The 19,466-nt window shown below is 39.4% G+C and overlaps 1 protein-coding gene across 2 annotated transcripts; it reads right to left on the bottom strand.

Annotated features, from left to right (window-relative positions):
• Window positions 1-1,843: 1,843 nt before the first annotated feature.
• On the bottom strand, window positions 1,844-17,105 carry slc7a2 (solute carrier family 7 member 2). Of its 2 annotated transcripts, none has more exons than XM_061788368.1 (12): window positions 15,766-17,105; window positions 14,565-14,942; window positions 14,321-14,476; window positions 12,889-13,054; window positions 12,563-12,699; window positions 11,497-11,719; window positions 9,922-10,058; window positions 7,492-7,594; window positions 6,039-6,253; window positions 5,343-5,509; window positions 5,142-5,250; window positions 1,844-2,959 (listed from the first exon to the last, which is right to left on the bottom strand). In XM_061788368.1, the coding sequence occupies exons 1-12, from the start codon at window positions 15,815-15,817 to the stop codon at window positions 2,805-2,807; spliced, it is 1,998 nt and encodes a 665-aa protein (XP_061644352.1). In that variant the 5' UTR covers window positions 15,818-17,105; the 3' UTR covers window positions 1,844-2,804. The 2 variants fall into 2 exon arrangements, with proteins under 2 accessions (XP_061644352.1, XP_061644351.1); XM_061788367.1 differs by lacking the exon at window positions 9,922-10,058 and adding an exon at window positions 10,279-10,418 and having other exon boundaries at window positions 15,766-17,103.
• Window positions 17,106-19,466: the final 2,361 nt, after the last annotated feature.

The raw sequence follows: 19,466 nt of genomic DNA, 5'->3' as shown, positions 1-19,466 counted from the left end.
AACACAGTAATATAAAAAGGTTTTTTTATTGCTCATTTTCATTAGACTACTTAGCTGTATTTTATGGCTCATTTTGTATTTCTTAATTTTATATGATGGAGGTTGTTTTTTATAATCCTGTAAGGTCACCTTGATTGACATGGAAGGCACCCACTCATTATTATTATTATTATTATTATTATTCATCCATCCATCCATTCTCAACACTGATAATCCTGGTTAGGGTCGCGGGGCGCTGGAGCCGATCGCATCTGACTTCGGGCGAAAGATGGACTACACCCTGAATTGGTCGCCAGTCAGTAGCTGGGCACATATTATTATTATTATTATTAATAGGCAGCAGGGAGGACAACTGGTCAGCACATCTGCCTCACAGTTCTGATGACCCGGGTTCAAATCAGGCCTCCCCTGTGTGGAGTTTGCATGTTCTACCCGTGCCTGCGTGGGTTTTCTCCAAGTACTCTGGTTCCCTCCTACATCCCAAAAACATGCATGGTAGGTTAATTGACAACTCTAAATTGCCCGTAGGTGTGAATGTGAGTGTGAATGGTTGTTTGTTTGTATGTGCCCTGCGATTGGCTGGCAACCAGTTCGGGGTGTACACCGCCTCCTGCCCGATGATAGCTGGGATAGGCTCCAGCACGCCCGCGACCCTTGTGAGGAGAAGCAACTCAGAAAATGGATGGATGGATGGGTGGATATTTTATAACTTGTCCCACCAAGACAGGAACACCCTATCAGAGACTGTAGCGACAGAAGGCTGTCAATCACTTGCATGCACACACACAAGGGCACACACACATACATCAACAAAAGAACACTATGCCAGGTGGCAGCATCATGCTCTGAGGTGATTTTTCTTTAGCTAGAACTGGGCCTTAGTTAAGATGGAAGGAATTATGCACATTTCCAAATACCAATTAGTGTTAGAACAAAACCTTCGGGTAGGTGTGCGTGCTGCGAGTGGTTGTTTCTGAAGATAGTCACATCCCTATAAGATGGTGTGCAAAATTTCAGTTACAGCTTTTTGGTAACATAATGGTCAGAAGGGTTTTGAAATTATTTTGGTCTAACTTTTCGATAGCATGAAAACCTGGCATTTGAACATTTTATAATTAATTTGTTGATTCTTCTGTCCGTTGGAGCAGAAAATCTAAACAATAAGAATGAAAATATAGAAATACAGCTGTCTCCAAGCTGGCCAGAAGGTGAACCCATCTCACTTACACTTAGCATCCCTTAATGCAGTGTTTCCCAACATTTATTGAGAAAAACCACCCATTTTACATCAGAAAATCTTTACAGCACACCACCAAATAAAAATCTCACAAGTATGAATAGTAAAACAATGATGATCTCATCTCAGTGTGCTCACAAATGGACTTAGTGTGATATCTGGGCCTGTTTAATTGAACACAGCTGGTATATTCTCAGGAAGGCATAACCTATTCTGTTGTATGAATGGCAACAGGTGGATACATAGTTTTTTATCTTGTTAATAATAACTTTTCAGGCAAATAAAAAATTGGATAATATCCTGCGGCACCCCTGATGATATCTTGGCACCCTTATTGGGAATCAATGCCTTAATGTACAGGTTTGGCGATTTGTGGAATGACCAGTGCCAGATCACTGCGGATGCTACTTCAACATGTTTTTTTATACCACAACAACTTGGTAGATGTCATGCTACTGGCAGTGCAGCACGGGCGACCATTAAGAAAACAATACAGAAATCTAAAAGCCAAGAGAAATGGATTTATAAACTCTGCATCAGACTGTTTAATTCCCTTCACATTTAATAAAGCTATACAAGCTGAATAAAGACAATGCATTCCAGATATTTGGGAAACATAATATTTAATTTATTCTGCATTAGTAGTGTACAGTATTAAAGCCCAGTTTGTCATAGTGTGATAACAAATTGAACACACATACATACTGTAATAATTTGTTGTCAAATAACATCATTTATTCGGACTGTAACAATTGAAACATTATACATATTCTTCAGAAAGGCAGCTAAATAAGACCCTTTGTGACAGCAGCTGAGAATACAAGGACTATTTATCGTCACAAGGCACTAACAGGCACCTTGTGCCTCTTCTGGTATTTCAAGAATCAAAGCAACAAACAAAGGCCTTCTAAAATAAGACTGCAAATCACACCAAACCACGCTCACCAGTCACCACATTAGGTACACCTGAATACTGTAATGATATGTATTGCAAGAGCTGTATCAATAAATCTGAATTTGCAGAGATACAAATGTTCAGTTTGGATGGTCATTGCCAGAGAGATATTGCTTTAATGTGTTTTGGTGGTTTTAGTTCACAGTGGTACTGCTTTAGTTTGTGCAGGTGTACCTAATTGTTGTATCAAAAGCCTAAAAATAAAATACACCATTAAATGAAGACAGGAATTTTAAAAAAAGTTTAAAAAGTCAATCTGCTTATAATGATACGCTAAATCTCTAACGTAACGTCCATAGTAAAAAAAAAATCTCAGTCTTCCTCTGACTGCTTTAGTCTGCGGGAAAGTCACTCTCCAGTGTGTTACCTGTCCTTTCCATTGTGCTCTAAACACAATGTCTCCTTGCAGTGTGTGTGGTCCATCACAGTGAAAGAGATCAGAATAGAGGAGCTCCTCATCACACAAAATACTGACATGGCTTTCACAGACTGAATGTAGCGAGGACCACGTTGGCGAAGCTGTTTCTACAAGTTACTCAAGGCTTACAGTAGTTACATGTGTGTTGGGCCTGCGTTCACCTCACAGTCTATTAGCAGTAAAATTGAGTAACCTTAAAACTGACTGGTCTTCTCTGGGCAGATGAACTGCTCCTGTTCCTTCTCTACTGCTGCCGAGCCAGCCTGCTTGGCACTGCTGCTGTTGCCCTGGAGAAGGCGCCGGCGCTCCACACTGTGCCACATGCCGTAACTGAAGTAGATCAAGAAGCCTGAGAAAGGTGTGCGGATACAGAAAGGTAACATTACTGGGTTGGCCAAACTAAGAACGTGCTTGTGGCCTCCCGAAGACAATTGGGAGTCAACACAGCCTGGAGCGGTATTATATTTATTATTATTATTACTTTTTACTTTTGAAAAAGTATTGAGGAAAAACACTAATATAAAAAGTTTTTTTTATTGCTCATTTTCATTAGACTACTTAGCTGTATTTTATGGCTCATTTTGTATTTCTTAATTTTATATGATGGAGGTTGTTTTTTATAATCCTGTAAGGTCACCTTGATTGACATGGAAGGCACCCACTCATTATTATTATTATTATTATTATTATTCATCCATCCATCCATTCTCAACACTGATAATCCTGGTTAGGGTCGCGGGGCGCTGGAGCCGATCCCAGCTGACTTTGGGCGAAAGGTGGACTACACCCTGAATTGGTCGCCAGTCAGTAGCTGGGCACATATTATTATTATTATTATTAATAGGCAGCACGGAGGACAACTGGTTAGCACATCTGCCTCACAGTTCTGATGACCCGGGTTCAAATCAGGCCTCCCGTGTGTGGAGTTTGCATGTTCTACCCGTGCCTGCGTGGGTTTTCTCCAAGTACTCTGGTTCCCTCCTACATCCCAAAAACATGCATGGTTAGGTTAACTGAAGACTCTAAATTCCACGTAGGTGTGAATGTGAGTGCAAATGGTTGTTTGTTTCTATGTGCCCTGCAATTGGCTGGCGACCAGGTCAGGGTGTACCCCGCCTCTCGCCCGAAGATAGCTGGGATAGGCTCCAGCACGTCCACGACCCTTGTGAGGATAAGCGGTGTAGAAAATGGATGGATGGATGATGATGAGGATGATGATGATGATGATGATGACGATGATGATGATGATGATGATGATTATTGTACCACTCAAGATTTTACCTGTTGTTAGACTTCATTGTTTTTGTACGACAGATATTTTTTTCCCAAATAGCTCTTGCAATTTTTTTAAAATCAAAAATAATAAACCAAGAGCACACTTTTATAGTAAATGCATTGTATATTGGTTTATTTATTTTATTTTAGTTTAGATATTTTTTTACATTTAGTAGGCCCAAACAATATTCAGTATACCAGTTAAATGCTTGTCACTTGGAATGTTGTGCAAATCAATCCCAGGCCTATCTTGGAGTGTAACACTTCTGAAATAAGTTTTTAGTGGGTGTATGAATGACCAATGGTCAATATTATTGGCAGAAATAGAAAGCCCCCAAATCAAATTTTGCTCAGGGACCATGTAGGCATCTCGACCCTGGCCTTTCTCATGTTGTCCTTGTGCCTGTGTTGGTTCTCTGCAGCCACATATAGTACAGTCAAGACAAATCTCATTTGCAGTCAACATACTGTATTTTTGGAGTATAATATGCCACAGAACATTGGGATTCTGAAAGGAAATTCAATATTTTTTAACAACTCCAGAAGGATAGTCTCCATTACACCCCTGACAATGATTCTGATAAGTGGTATGGTTAACGGATGGATTTATAATGAATAAATTATAAATTATTAAATTATTATTATTATAATGACTCCTTGAAGTCTCGGCGCCCTTTGCACAATGGTCATTGCACCGGACTATTGCAATATTATTCATTCGAACTGCTCTAAGTGCTAGAGGACTCTGCACCTTTTGCACACTTGTTTAAAAAAATAAAAAATAAAAAAAATAAAATAAAAAGTACCGGCATTACCAGACAACTAGCAACCCTTTATTGCTCAGTGACTGTTTTTTTTTGTGTCAATGTCTTTATGTCTCAAAAGTGTTCTCTGTCAATTGACTGTCTGTTGTCGTACTAGAGCGGCTCCAACTACCGGAGACAAATTCCTTGTGTGTTTTTTTGGACATACTTGGCAAATAAAGATGATTCAGATTCTGATTCTGAATAACATGAAGACGGGGTCTAAAGACATGGCTTGAGGACTGGAAGATGAAATTCAGGTAAACATCTGTAATGGCTTGTCTCATATTCTTCTTTTGATGTCAAACACAAATGTGTTTGGTCTCCAGCAAAAATAAACCAATTGACAATACTATTTAAATACTTTTGTAAGAGAGTGCATCATAAATCCTTTTTCTGACACTAGCTGTCTCCAAATGATAACTATATTTTAACAGACAATGTCGGACTTACCTAGCGCCATCCACACTGAAAAACGTATCCAGGTGTCTCCACTCAGTTGAACCATGAGGTAAATATTAACAAATATGCTGAGGATAGGCAGAAATGGCAAAAGGGGGACCTGTGGTGACAACAGAAACACACTCACACAATTATTATGAGCTTTTGTTGTGTTCATCAACCTCAGTCTGTTTCCAGACGTGTAGTACATACCATGAAGGAAACCTTCTGAGTGGTCTGAGGCTGTCTGCAGATCATTACGACGCAGCCACCAAAGACAAGGAGACACACAGACAGTGATGCCAGGATCCACACTTCTATATCAATGATGGAGTCGATGTGGTAAGTGGTCAGATAGCTGATCACACATGTCAGCAGCACTGTGTTTGGACAACAAATATACATGCAAACACTTAATTCTGGCTCATTATTTGTCAATGGTGAGTCGAGCATTCACATTAATTTTATCTAAGATATGGTATCCTATTCCTAGTATATGGTGGGATGCAAAAAAACACTTTGGCAACTGTATTTATTAGCTTTCCTCTTTATCTTTAGTCCCCATAGACTATACTATAATTATGAAATTACATACAATAACACGTAAATAATTAACACACAGTAACTTGGTTGTATGCTATTTTAGATCATAGCACTTACTGAGTGTCAGACAGATTGGTTTGATGCAATCCCCTGTGTATTAATCAACATTATACAGGTATAATGTTATATATGGTCATCTCTTTCTTTCGTTGGCACTTAGTGACAACATTTGTCAGTAGTGACACTGAATCTCAGAGGTTATTGCCATTACTAGATACAGGTTGCAATTGCGAGTCAGTGCTTTGATCTGAACCCTGGATCTCCTGTTTGTTAATGTCAAATACTGTAGATGATAAGATGGCTCACCTAGCACACAAATGGAAATGTTGACTACGCTAGATGAATGCTCAGAGGGAGAGGCAGGTGGGTGCAGGACTGCAAGCAGAACTGAGCCTTCTGCTTTTAGGGTGTTGAGGTGGGACTCAGATTCGGTCAGTTCAGACTCGCACTCCTCAGAGGACAGATAGTCCCTTTTACAGCCACCACCCCTTTTCCCCTCCAAAGCTCCATCTGGCTGGTACCTGGAAGTGAATGCTTATTAGCTGGGCAGAACAACATCAAAATGACACTTCACCAAGAAAGAGCATTTTACCAAAAAAAAATCAATAATTTTAAATGATTTTGACTGAAACTCTCAAACAAGGTTCTACTTCTAAAGGCCTCCTGGGTGTTATGTATGGCTATACTGAATTGTTTTGTTGGAATGTTGGATACCTTTGGACAACGAGGGAAATCATTAGCATTGCCTTTAGAGAAACCAATAGTAAACATTACACAACGCAAAGTTTAGTTTCATAAGACACGTTGAGTGCGACTGACTGGCGAGCAGTCCTGGGTGTACACTGCCCCTCGCCTAAAGATAGCTGCACCTCACAAGTGACCCTAATGAGGGCATGTGGTATAAAATGTGTGGGACGAGTGTATAATTGACAGGGAAGATCAACACGCTAAACTAAAAGTATCAACCTAATTTAACACAGACATTAATTACTGTTGTGATAACGACATTTAAGGTGATGGTTTTAAACAAGAGTAAGAACAGTTAGCATACACATTTTACTGTATATAAGTTATGCGTGACACCTCCACTGTAAATTGGAAGTTTGATTCAAAAGTACCGCCAGACTTTTAAGTTGAGTCCTTTCCTCCAGGTATGACCTGAACCAAAGTGTAACTATGAGTCTAACCTTTTCAAAATCTCAGACAAAGTAACAGACTGCACGACAAGGTGCTGCTTCAAGGTCATATTTGGGAAAAAATCATGTTTGAGACTCCGGCAGAATGGGCACATGACCAGCGAGAGCCAATCACAAGCGTCAGTTTAAAAGGAGAAAGTGAAAAAAAAAAAAAAATCTGAGCTTTTGCAGCTATTTTTCAAATGTAACTGAAATTGTAATAATGGAAATTTCCAGAGCAACTGTCATTGAATTACATATTTTCTCCCAGTAATGTAATGGATTAAATTACATAATCTCAGTACACCATGTAATTAGTTACTCCCCAACACTGTTGATAAGTCACCACGATGTTATTCAGAAGAGCTTAAACAGGGTCTGAGTTAATTTTATACTTACTAAGTAAACACTGTTACTCACTCAGACAGCCACTTCACATTCATACAATGGTCACATTCACAGCGCTTACATCATAAATTACACTTTATAGAAATGGGTAATCATAACTGTGGCTTGTCAAGCAAAAAAAAAAAGTGGTACAAAAATACCAGGTTTGTTGTTGTTTACAGTGTGAATGTACCCACCTGAGAATCAGTACACACACAGCAACCAGTGAGTAGGCCAGCAGAGTTCCAATAGACATCATGTCGACCAGCGCTTTGAGGTCAAACAGGAAAGCCATGATGGCTAAACAGCAAGCAAAGACAACATAATGCATTTAACATAAAAGGCATACTAATTTTATCAAAATACACCACCAACACTTGGACTTGCGCAAACTCAAACCTTTCCCGAAAGGAGATGGCAGCAGATTATACCAAACACTCAGATCCAACAAAGCCATATACAGTATGTTTGCAGGCATAGTTCATGCAGTCATTTCCACCCCAAACTAGCCATATATTTCCTTCAGCTGATAAACCAGCAGGCATCATCTCCATACTGAGTTTTGTGTGATGTGACACCGTGGTGCTGCTCACAGCTCCCTCTCTTGTGTCCCAGCAGCTGACTACAGTATGGAGCTGATCTCAGCTGCTCCGCCCAATTCTGCTTCTTTGTGCAACGTCATGTCAAAACATAAAAGCACAATTCGTAAAGTTGTTTTGTAAGCCAACATGACACAACTATGTACTGTTTATCAAACCTACATCCTACTGAGCAGGAGGTCTGTAGCAGTAGTCGTAGTTAGTGTTTTGGAAGTGGTGCACTATGAGCAAAAAGTTTCTGTGTTTTTTTTTTTTTTCTTATCTGAAGTTGAAAAAACTGCAGATTAATTGTTTGCTACCAATATAATGATTAAGAATCGAAAATATTGTTAGTCACAAGTTAAGGTCTTAAAGCAGACCAAGAGAAGTTCATCCATGCTTTTATCTCAAGTAGACTTGACTATTGTAATGGTCTTCTGACTGGATTCCCCAAAAAGAGCATTAAACTGCTGCAGCACATTCAAAATGCTGCGGCTCGGGTTCTGACCAGAACAAAGAGGTCAGAGCATATTACTCCAATTCTAAAGTCTTTACACCGACTTACAGTCATCTTTAGAATAGATTTTAAAGTTCTGCTACTGGTCTCTAAATCACTAAACGGTTTAAGTCCTGAATACATGAATGAAATTCTAATGGAAAATAAACCCAGTATGGCTCTGAGATCGACACTCAGGTCAAATAGTGGAGCACAGAGTCCAAAGCAAACATGGTGAAGTAGCATTAAGCTATTATGCTACACACAGATGGAATAAGTTGCCAACAGAAGTGACGTCAGCCCCAAGTGTGCATGTTTTTAAGTCCAGGTTAAAAACTCTTCTTTTTTTCCCATGCTTTTGAGAGCATTTCCACTTTTAAATGATATTTCTTGTACTGTATGCTGTTTTAATTGTATTTTCATTTCATTTTTTTTCTCTTTGTTTTAAAGGTTTATAGGCTGTTTTTTCTTTGTTTTTAAATGCTTTTAATCATGTAAAGCACATTCAGTTACCTTGTGTATGAAATGCGCTATATAAATAAATTTGCTTTGCTTTACTGCAAGGTAAGCAAAATATTTATCTTAGAGCACACCCAACAGTGATGTCCCAGCAACAAAAAAAAATATATAATAATATAACAATAATACAATTTCTTATAACACATTATAGTGTTACTGTTATTACTAAAAACTACACATTATTTAGGTTACCACAATAATTTTATAAATGTATTTTTGGAGGGGGATTATAAAACAGCTAAAGGGGAACTGTGAGAGGTGTTGGTGGGTTATTCAATTCATATTGATTTAATTTCATCCTTCTCAAATCTGATTTCTGAACGTATTTTGGTATTTCCCCAATGAAAACCATATATTCCCAGATTTTGGAGAAAATATTTAAAAAATAAAGACACAAAAGAAAACCAAAGAAAAGATAGAATTTGGTGAGTCATTGGACAGTAACAATTTGTATAACTCAAAAAGACATTATTTACTAATTTTGTTAGAGCTGCTGATCTTATTTAATTGTATAGGCATAATGCTTTCAATGAGGAGGCCAATTGAGTGAAAATCCTATTAACGGTGAAGAAAATAAGTACTATAAATTTATCCATCCATCCATCTTCTATACCGCTAATCCTCATTAAGTTGCGGGTGAGCTGATGCGGGTGTGCTGGTGCGTGTGAGCGTGCGGTATACCAAAATCCCCAAAAAGGTCCAGTGATTTTTCGTCTCTTAATTTTTATCATATATTATACATATATATATATATATATATATATATGTATATATACAACAAAACTATATCCAAGTGAGATACCTGGAGCTGCCTCAGCTTTTATTTTGTAAAAACCAAAAAAGGCCAGAATGGTCTTCTCTTGGCCAGCTCACTTGAGTTATAAATAAAAAAAATATTTTCACATGCACTTCAGCAAACGATCACGAACTTGAACATGCAGCCATCACCACCAACACTGCGTGACGATTCGCAGCCAAACAAATTCCACACCACAAGCCCGTACAACAGGCCGCTCCCTGTCTTGGCTGCTTACCCGCAGTGGTACCTGCCGCCATGGTGGCAGCCACAGGTGACTGCCGCTTACTCACTTTGGACATAAATTTGAACAGAATGCCATCTCGTGCCATGGCAAAGAGAATGCGTGGTAGGGGGAACATGGCGCCCAACAGACTATGGAAAAGAGGGTTCATGGTTAAGTGGAGAGCACTGTGGAAAGGACACATTTCACCTGCACAACTGTGAAAGCACACATGTACATGGCAGGATGATGGTAATGATGGCTAACGATTTGAATCAGAAATTGTTCGAATGGGTAGCTATGAGTTTTCGATGTTGGGCAGTGTCTTTCATAGTTGATTGGTGAAGAAGCTTGACGCTCTCCGGCTCTCACCTGCTACGACACCGGAGCTCATAGTGGCAATAAGGGGGGTCTTCGTCTTAGGATTGATTCGGGCTAAGGCTTTGAAAAGCACCCCATCCGCTGCCATAGCATAGATTACACGAGGCATAGGGAAAATGGAGCCCAGCAGACTGCATGAGACAGCAAAGACATGCAAGCCCAACACATTAGTCAAGACACCCCAAAACACATGCCTACACACAGCGAACACAATCACATCTTAGCAGCTTCAAAGTGGGGGGGATGTGCCTTTCTTTTCTGGTGGGGCATTGTCTATTGTACAAATAACACCAATTGGGCATTTTCCAAGTGGATATGATTTCATCCACCAAAGAAAGTCCAAATTGGTTCTATTCTTACAATGTTCTTTAGATGTTTAGAGATCACAGCAATTTGTGCTTTAAAACAACAACTATTAATCAATTACATGGAGCACAAACAAAACAGCAACTTGTTGCATTGTAAAATCGGCAATGGCCAGGTATTAGCGCAAATAGCATACCATGGCCAAAATGTCAGTCAATCAATACAAGTTAAATTTGATGGACTTAATATTCACTGGAAGAACAATGAATGGGAATTGATTAAAATAAATATAAACTTTCAGAGAAGAAAGGCGCAATTGGCTCCAGACTCCATTTTGATGCTATGACTTTTTATCTGGACACACTAATTTTTCTTTTATTCATTATCCATTGAATTGAATGAGTGACAATTTAATTTTGATGACAGCTGAGGGGTGTTGAGTGTTTTACTTGTACATTCGCCCATTGCTCGACCTACTTTCTACTGTCGTAAAACAACATTCGAACCAACATTTGCATGTGAAATGTATAGTTTGATCTATGGTGTAAGTGTGTCTAACATCCAGTATTATTCAATGGGATCTGCTTCTCATGACTGATATTAGATTCTACTTGTGACATTAGTACATTATAAATGAAAATAAAATACTTAAAATTGTTCATATTCAACATAGACAGTCTGGAGCCTAATCCATACAATCATTTGAGACAAATGATTGGCCAATTAGATTTCAAACAGTCATTTACAAAGCGATGCAGATATTTGAAAAGAGAAGCCCTTCACCCACAATATCCCATTTAGAAGAAAAAAAAACATTTCAATAGCAGGACTGTAAGCATGTACAATTAGAAATATTTGTATCCATTGCAAATTTATGACATTGTTTCTCAGTCAGTTGGTTACCTGGTAGACAGGGCACATAGCGAACCTACAGCGACCACATATTTGGCAGGGCTCCATCCCACATATTCAAAAGCCATGGGCAGAGGGCTTTTCTCATCCAACAGGTAGTAAGGCATCATGAGTGTGAGTGCGGCCGAAACACCAAAGTACGCCAGGAAACACACAGTAAGTGATATCACAATACCGATGGGAATGGCTCTCTGAGGGTTCTTCACCTCCTCACCTGCAGTGGTAAAAAAGAAAAAATACTGTACTTTAGTGCCTCTATGAAGGGTTGATGAATTCATTTTTGTCACGCTCCACACCATAGTTATGGTTTCCCTCAGAAGAAACCCACATTAATATAAAGTCACCGCACCATATTATTTTATATACACAATTGCCGTGGCAATTGATTGTCACACATATTGTTAACAACAAATTTAACTTGAAATCAGAAGTCATGCAAAATTGTGGCACACAAATATTAAGTATTCAACTGTTGTTTACTTTATGTTAAAGAGGAATTTGATGGACATTTTTTTTTGTAATATCTGTTAAAAGTGAAGTGCAATTACATTAAAAGAACAAACCTATTTTGCAAGAAACATTAAGGAGACACTTTAATTTCTTTAGTTGGCAACATAAAGTGTGCGGCAGGCCAGATCTGGCCCCGGGGCTGTATAGTATTGTAAAATGTTTTTTTCGTTCCGGTTTCTATTTCAACATTATAAGCTTGACGAACAATAAAAAAATATTTATGATTGATTATGCAACTTGGGGTGGAGGGGGGTGGGGGGGTGGCACTTAATTCCACTTAATATGTTTCTGGGCATAGTTCATCGTTTAAATGGAAAACTAAGGACAACTATGCTCTTGCACAGTGAGGCTCCCAAAACTGCACCCTAAGAATTGTGCGACAATTGTATTTATACACAGTACATTTACAATGTATATATTATTCTGTATTAAATAGAAACTACATATCAAAAGGACAAAAAACGAGACATCTCCTACGCATCTCCAGCTCAACATGGATGAACTTTGTTGAGACCAACAAATTACAACCATGAGGCCGACCTCATACCTGTAGTTGCTATGCAGTCAAAGCCGACAAAAGCATAGAAGCAGGTGGCGGCTCCTGCTAATGTCCCACTGAAACCGTATGGCATGAATCCTCCAGCTCCATAATCACTGCTCACGTTGCCCATGACTGATAAGTTCCTAAAATAACAGTACTGTCATGTCATCATATATGATAAAATGGACAGGGTACTGTGCAATGCTTAAAAAAAAAAAAAAACTCTGTTAAGGGAAACGATTATGGAATCCTTATTGGTATTTAAAGTGAAATAAATATTTTAACCCACTGTGCTTTTAGTGCAATGTAGAACTGTAAATTAAAAGAATTACCTGGCAACTATCGTGACATTTACTAAAGATTCTTCTGTTATCTTCCAGTTGTTTGTGTCTCCTTTGACAAAGCCAGAGATGATGACGAAGAGGAGTACGAGCACATTGACAGAGGTGAAGACTTTATTGACCCAGGCTGACTCCTTCACCCCAAATGACAGGAGTCCTGCATAAGCACAAATTCGATGAGCACAAAAACTACAAATTTAAATTAAGAGTTAGCTATCTGGCTTTGCATCCATTGCTATTGAACTCAGTCACAAAGGTTGAATCAAGGCAACTGTCCAGTTGCCTTGATTGAACCTTCGTGGATTTCCATGACTTGGATGACTGAGAATTGCACTTAGGTGATGGGTATTGATATCCAAAAATTTTGTTTTTGTGGAGTCTCCAGTCTAAACAACCAGTTTTATGCTTGGGGTGATGTGAGGGGGAGACAAGTGAAGACCATTCTAAGGACTCATGAGTGTGACAGGGAACCTAGAAAGTATTCTTTTTAATTTGTGACATTGGAAGTCTCTAAGTCCTTAGCACTGCCCCTGATTTCAATTGTATGTAACTAGCTTCTCGTTTTTTTGTTGAATGTTTATGGGAGGGTATTACTGCATAAATACCAGCAGATACACTGGTTCGTGCTGCCTTTTGTGCAGACGGCGCAGGTTTAATTTCTGGCCAGTACCCCAATATTAATAGTACCCCCCGGGCTGATCACAAGACCAGATGTGACAATGAGTACATTGGGTAAGAAAGGTCATCCGGTGTGAAAACCGCCGCACAAATCATGTCACTCGCAGGTGACCTTTTATGAGACAAGCCAAAAGTCACATAGAGGTCTTTGACGTTGGTGAGTCTGACAGTGAAAGTACGGTAGAGCCTGATAGTCATAAAGGAGGAATTTATTTCCTATCCTGAAGACTCATCAATCTGAAACAACTGTTACTGATGAGTATTGTGACTATTCAACTGGTTGACTAGAGTTTTTATGAACAAGCACACAAAATGTCATTGGGCTACCGCTAACCAGTTCACAGCTGGAATTATGTGTCAATATTACGGTAGGGAACTGGGGAGTCTGCGAACACGACGAGATACAAATATCATTCTTGTGCCACATTACATTAAAAAACCATTGGTGTTTCTGTATTAGTGTACATGATCTGATAGTTGAGAACAGAACATTCTGTAGTTCATAGTGGGATCAGTCCAGCTGGTGCCGCCTCACAATTTGCAACAGTATCTGAGATATCCGCATGGACCAAAAATGGCATCTCTCGTCACTTTGCTCATTGATACAAAACATGCAAAATACAGTGAAAGGACTCATTGTTGGAAGTGTATTAGATAAACAGCTTTAATGGTACATACAAATATTAAAAATTATTGGAGTATGCCCAATACATTGTGGTGAGCATTTAATTTTTTTTTGTCTTACCAGACAGCAGCAGAATCAGACAGACTGCAAAGAAGTCAGGGTACTGAGCCAGACCGGGAGAGTTCATGCTGAAGTAAGTTTTACAAAATATTTCAATATGTCCTCCTGTCATTTCATCAAATGTTCCGCTCCAGGCTCGAGCTACTGAGGAGGTACCTACATGTGACAAAAGTGAGGACAGAACATAAACAGGAACCAGAATCAACATACCACAAATATGTCAGTAATTGTGGCAGCAGCTCACCAATCACATAGGAGAGGATCAGGTTCCAACCCGTGATAAAGGCCCAGATCTCCCCTACAGTCACATAACTGTAAAGGTAAGCAGAACCGGTCTTTGGGACGCGAGCTCCAAACTCAGCATAACAAAGGCCAGCCATGACGGAGGCCAGGGCAGCAATGAGGAAGGAGATGACTATGCTGGGTCCAGAGTCTCCCTTGGCTACTTCTCCGGCCAGGACATAGACACCTGCACCCAGAGTGCTGCCCACTCCCAGGGCGATCAGGTCCACAGTTCCCAGGCAACGACAGAGCTTGGAGTCCTCCAAACTGTTAAGGTCAACCAACTTGCGGCGCACCAGGGAACGGCCAAATGACAGAACCTGTTCTAACATGTTGCCACCTGTTAACACAGAGAAGACTTTCTGAAAATATCTAAGCATGAATATTTGAACTATGCACTTCGATGTGTTGAAAAGTTCTTGCACCTTGCACCTCTTGAAATGCTGAAAGGTCAGTTTCATAACACAAAGACAGAACAAGGTGAGGCCAGTTTAGGAATGCTGCCAAGGTGTGTAGTGGGGTACTATTCATTGAGTGAGCATCCACTTAGAAAACAATTGTTTGAAGTTATGGTGCAGATCAGACAATTCAAAGGGCCACATTCACTAACAGAGCATGAATGCATCCGTATGACCCAGCAACTGCATTCCAATATGGCTCAATAGAAATGACACTACCCCAGAAATACAGTAACTGCAGGCTCTTTTTCCTATATTGCCAAAGTGTAGAATATAAAAAGTCCCCTTAAAATAATACATGAATGAGTGCAATATTAACAGAAACAGAAATTAAATACAACCTCTTTCCAGTTAGAATAATCATTTTGCTTTAAGGTTTTTTTGAGCCAAATTTGGAATATTCATATATGAAGCCTGATAACCATCCAGCTGTGCATTTATCCCATCAGAAAATCATGAGAAATGGATTTTGGATGTGACAGCTCATTTCCATTATAATGTCTACATTGTGTCACAGTGCAATACAATTCATGAAACCCGAAGACCATAAAGACCCAATTTTTTTCTTGTTTGTTTTACAATATTTTGTGGACTTTTTCCTTATCTTTCTAAAAAGATGCTGATAAGGTTCTCAACACATGAAAACAGGCAAGATTGACCATTAAAAGTATTTATGATTATAGATGATCAGAAATATGCTCATACCTGTATGATTCAGTGAGAATAGCCCAAAATTCTGATGAAAAAAAACCAACATGTATCAGGATGTTTCTGCATGGAACTTTTGCTGGTCCAAAAAAAGTCAAGCTGGTGATCCCTTGAGCTGCAGCCTAAAGTTCTGACTGAACAGTGGGTTCCGCACTAATTCACCTCCCTAACTGCAAAGTGCTGAGCAGGATTTTTACTCCTCCCCTCTGTCCTCAGTACTCCTTCATAGTATCTGCCCAGCCTTGCCCCTGGGGAGAGATGTCCCCTTTCCTCAATTTCTTGCTTGACATTTGGCATAAATGCAACAAAAGTTGTTAAAATCTGGCATTATACAGCAGAGGGAAAAGACAGAGCTGTTATAGTGGATAAAATGGTGTTTAAAACCCACTGAGGCCAAAACAGGCCAACTGCCCAGGTGTAGATGCTCAGCAAGCACTGATAAATGGTTAAGCAACTGGCATTGACAAACAATGTGGCAAACACATATGTTTACCCACTGCAGGCGAGAGGAGTGCTGGTAAAAGCATAGTTGCTGATTGGTCACTGACGGATGCACGAGCAACAGTAAGTGTGTGTGTGGGGGGGGGATTACCTCTCCTAATGGATGACAGGTATTGCTCAATGTTTTCTGAGCTATTGGACCCATGGTTTTGAATCGATATTCTAGCTCACCAGGGTCATATCAGGGGAAACAAATCTTGGCAACTTCAGATGTACATCACAACTCTTGAGAGGAGGGGACATGTTAATCCCCCGCCACTCCACCCCTCATCTGATACAATTGATATCCAGCAATTGAGGTTAGCAGGGAATACTACTGCCCAAAAAGAAAACCCAGCTCAAACCAGCTTAGAACCTCAGTGGCAAGGTGGCAGCTGGCCTCCAGAGACACCATCCAAGCTAGAGACCAAAGACCAAATGACAATCTGCTCTCTCTGAGTTTGTCCATCCTCTCACACCTAAATCACACCACTCCTTTGCTGCAGGGACCTGTGACCTGTGACATGCATACTGATGTTAATGTCTTTTACACACACACACACACACACGCACACACACCTACACACACAAACACACATACGCACATGCACACGTGCACAAACACACGCACATTTATCAACACATTTTCTTTTGTCGAGAAAGGCCGTGGGATTTCTAAGAATGTCTGTGAAATGGGACATTCCCTTTCCGCGTTGTCTCAATTGTAATTAGTGTCGTCTTTTGTGAAAGTGTTTCCGCTTTTGTTAATGTGTTTTCTGAAATGTAAAAGTGTTTTGTTTTTTGTTTTTTTGTTTTCTGAAGTGCAAAAGTGTTTTCGGCCTTTGTTCATTTGTTTTCTGAAATGTAAAAATGTTTTGGCTTTTGTTAATTTGTTTTCTGAAATGTAAAAGTGCTTCACAATTCGTTATTGTTTTGCATTTCCAGGCCACCGTACAATTGTGTAAGCTCAAAGGCTTAAATAAATCTAACAAATATTTGTTGTTGTTATTGAAAATGTTATTGAAAAACAGAAAGTCATCCATTGTATGTCAAATATAGCTGTTAATTATTAAATTAAATTGGTCACATCGGTCACAAGCCACATCCTTCCGAAAAGTATGCACTGTATAAAGATAATACTTTCATTCATTCATTTTCCACACTGCTTATCCTCACTAGGGTCGCAGGCGTGCTGGAGCCTATCCCAGCTATCTCCGTGCGAGAGGCGGGGTACACCCTGAACTGGACGCCAGCCAATCGCAGGGCACATATAAACAAACAACCATTCGCACTCACATTCACACCTATGAGCAAGTTCGAATTTTTGGGATGTGGGAGAAAACTGGAGTTCCCGGAGAAAACCCACGGACGGGGAGAACATGCAAACTCCACACAGAAGAGGTCGTATTTGATCCCTGGTCCTCAGAACTGTGAGGCAGATGTGCTAACCAGTTGCTCACCGTGCCGCCAGATAATACTTCATAAAGATAATAAAATTTCATGTTTTCAGTTTGAGTTGTTTTACTTTTCTCATCAAAGTATATATATATATATATATATATATATATATATATATATATATATATATATATATATATATATATATTTATATAACAGCGGAAAAACAGTGTTGCAGATATTACAGCATGGAAATTGTCACCCACATGTAAGACTCTGTTACCAGGGAACGATTAGAAAGCAACCCCCTGCTCCATCTATTTCATTGTTGACTTGCACTAATTGTGTGAAGCCAATTGAATTCATTTGCCCACCAATGGCTGAGTGACCTAGCTTCGAAAATGTTGATATGGTCAACAGATTGAGTGGTGTTTGCCTTGTGGACGCAGGACTCCTCGCTCCAATTAACACTGGCTTCACCAGGAAATGCTTGAGTGAACAACAGCTCTGAATATTTTAAGAAAAAGATAAAAAACAGTAAAAAAAAAAAAAAGGCATCATGCACCACATCCAGTATTTCACACCCCACCATATGCATGTGAATCCCTGCATCACACATCCTCACAGATTTGCATTATTTGGCCTCTTGTTATTAAGAAGTAGTTGCCTTATACACTCCCTTCCAACAGTATTGGTACAGTGAAGCCAATAATTTTACTTTTGCTATAGACTGAAAACATTTGGATTCAACATCAAAAATGAATGACACAAAAGATCAACATTTCAGCTTTTAGTTACAGGTACTTATGTAAATATTAACTCAAAAGTGCTACTGCATATCTGTAGGTTTTACAGAGCTTTAACAAATATTGTACATTGGCCACAGTATAAAAAGCTACGAGTTATAAATAAAAAGTGCATAGTGCATATTAGAGTGATTACACCTGGTCACAGATCTGGTTGGTCGTAATCCACGCTTTCAGATGCTTCTTAAATGTTATGAAGCTGGAAGATTCTCTGATTAAGGTTCGAGCTGGAGCTTACCACAACTGATCTAGGCCAAGAGGTGGGGTACACCCTGAACTGGTTGGCACCCAATCGCAGGTCCAATGCATCTATTATCACAAGAATAAAAACATATTGGTAAATTAAGACCTTCACCTCAGCTATCTATCTGTGTATTGTGCAAGTGGTCAAAAGTGTTGTGGTCGGTCAGTGTTGAGGTATAAATTACAAATGATAAGATTACATGCTGTGCTTCTTAAATTGGGGTCAATGGTAAAAGGTATATATATATATATATATATATATATATATATATATAACTTTTCAATATCAGCACTACATTACTTGTACTTACTTAACTTGATTCTCTGTTTATTACACAGGATGAGGCCTTAACTCTGCATTTGTTTTTCCTTATGTCTACCTCAGTGCACTGCTGAATTATTTCCTGTCTGTATATAGGTCAGTTAGTCTTGGAGTCAGGGCCAGGGCATAAATAAAATGAATGAACACAACATTTTTGAATAGGAGAATTAGCATTTAGCATTCGTAGCCTGTCTGATAAGTGAGTGAGTACTATCAACACATTAAGGGGGTGTCTGCTTATTGTGCATCTACCCAACTCATACATGTAACAATAGCAAAACAAAACAAAACAAAAAAGATCACGTTCCAATACAAAGACTCTGAGCTGTATTTACATGACTGCCGTAAATCTGTGGGGAGGCGTGTTAGACTAGGTGTTTGTAATTTCACACACCAGCGCGAGGCGGCATATTTAAAAGAGGGAGGTCTTCACCGCTGTGGCTGAGAAC

Source organism: Phyllopteryx taeniolatus, chromosome 10 (assembly GCF_024500385.1).
Source record: "Phyllopteryx taeniolatus isolate TA_2022b chromosome 10, UOR_Ptae_1.2, whole genome shotgun sequence".
NCBI classification, from domain to species: Eukaryota; Metazoa; Chordata; class Actinopteri; order Syngnathiformes; family Syngnathidae; genus Phyllopteryx; species Phyllopteryx taeniolatus.
Note: the sequence above shows the minus strand (reverse complement) of the source record. Positions and strands in the feature narration are given on the sequence as shown.

Coding starts and splice junctions, on each gene's coding strand:
- slc7a2 (XM_061788367.1), bottom strand. CDS start 15,817: ATGTTGGTTTTTTTTCATCAGAATTTTGGGCTATTCTCACTGAATCAT. Junction 5,510..6,038: donor CATTTCCATTTGTGTGCTAG/GTGAGCCATCTT, acceptor GTCCAAACACAG/TGCTGCTGACATGTGTGATC. Junction 5,251..5,342: donor CTCAGAAGGTTTCCTTCATG/GTATGTACTACA, acceptor TTGTCACCACAG/GTCCCCCTTTTGCCATTTCT.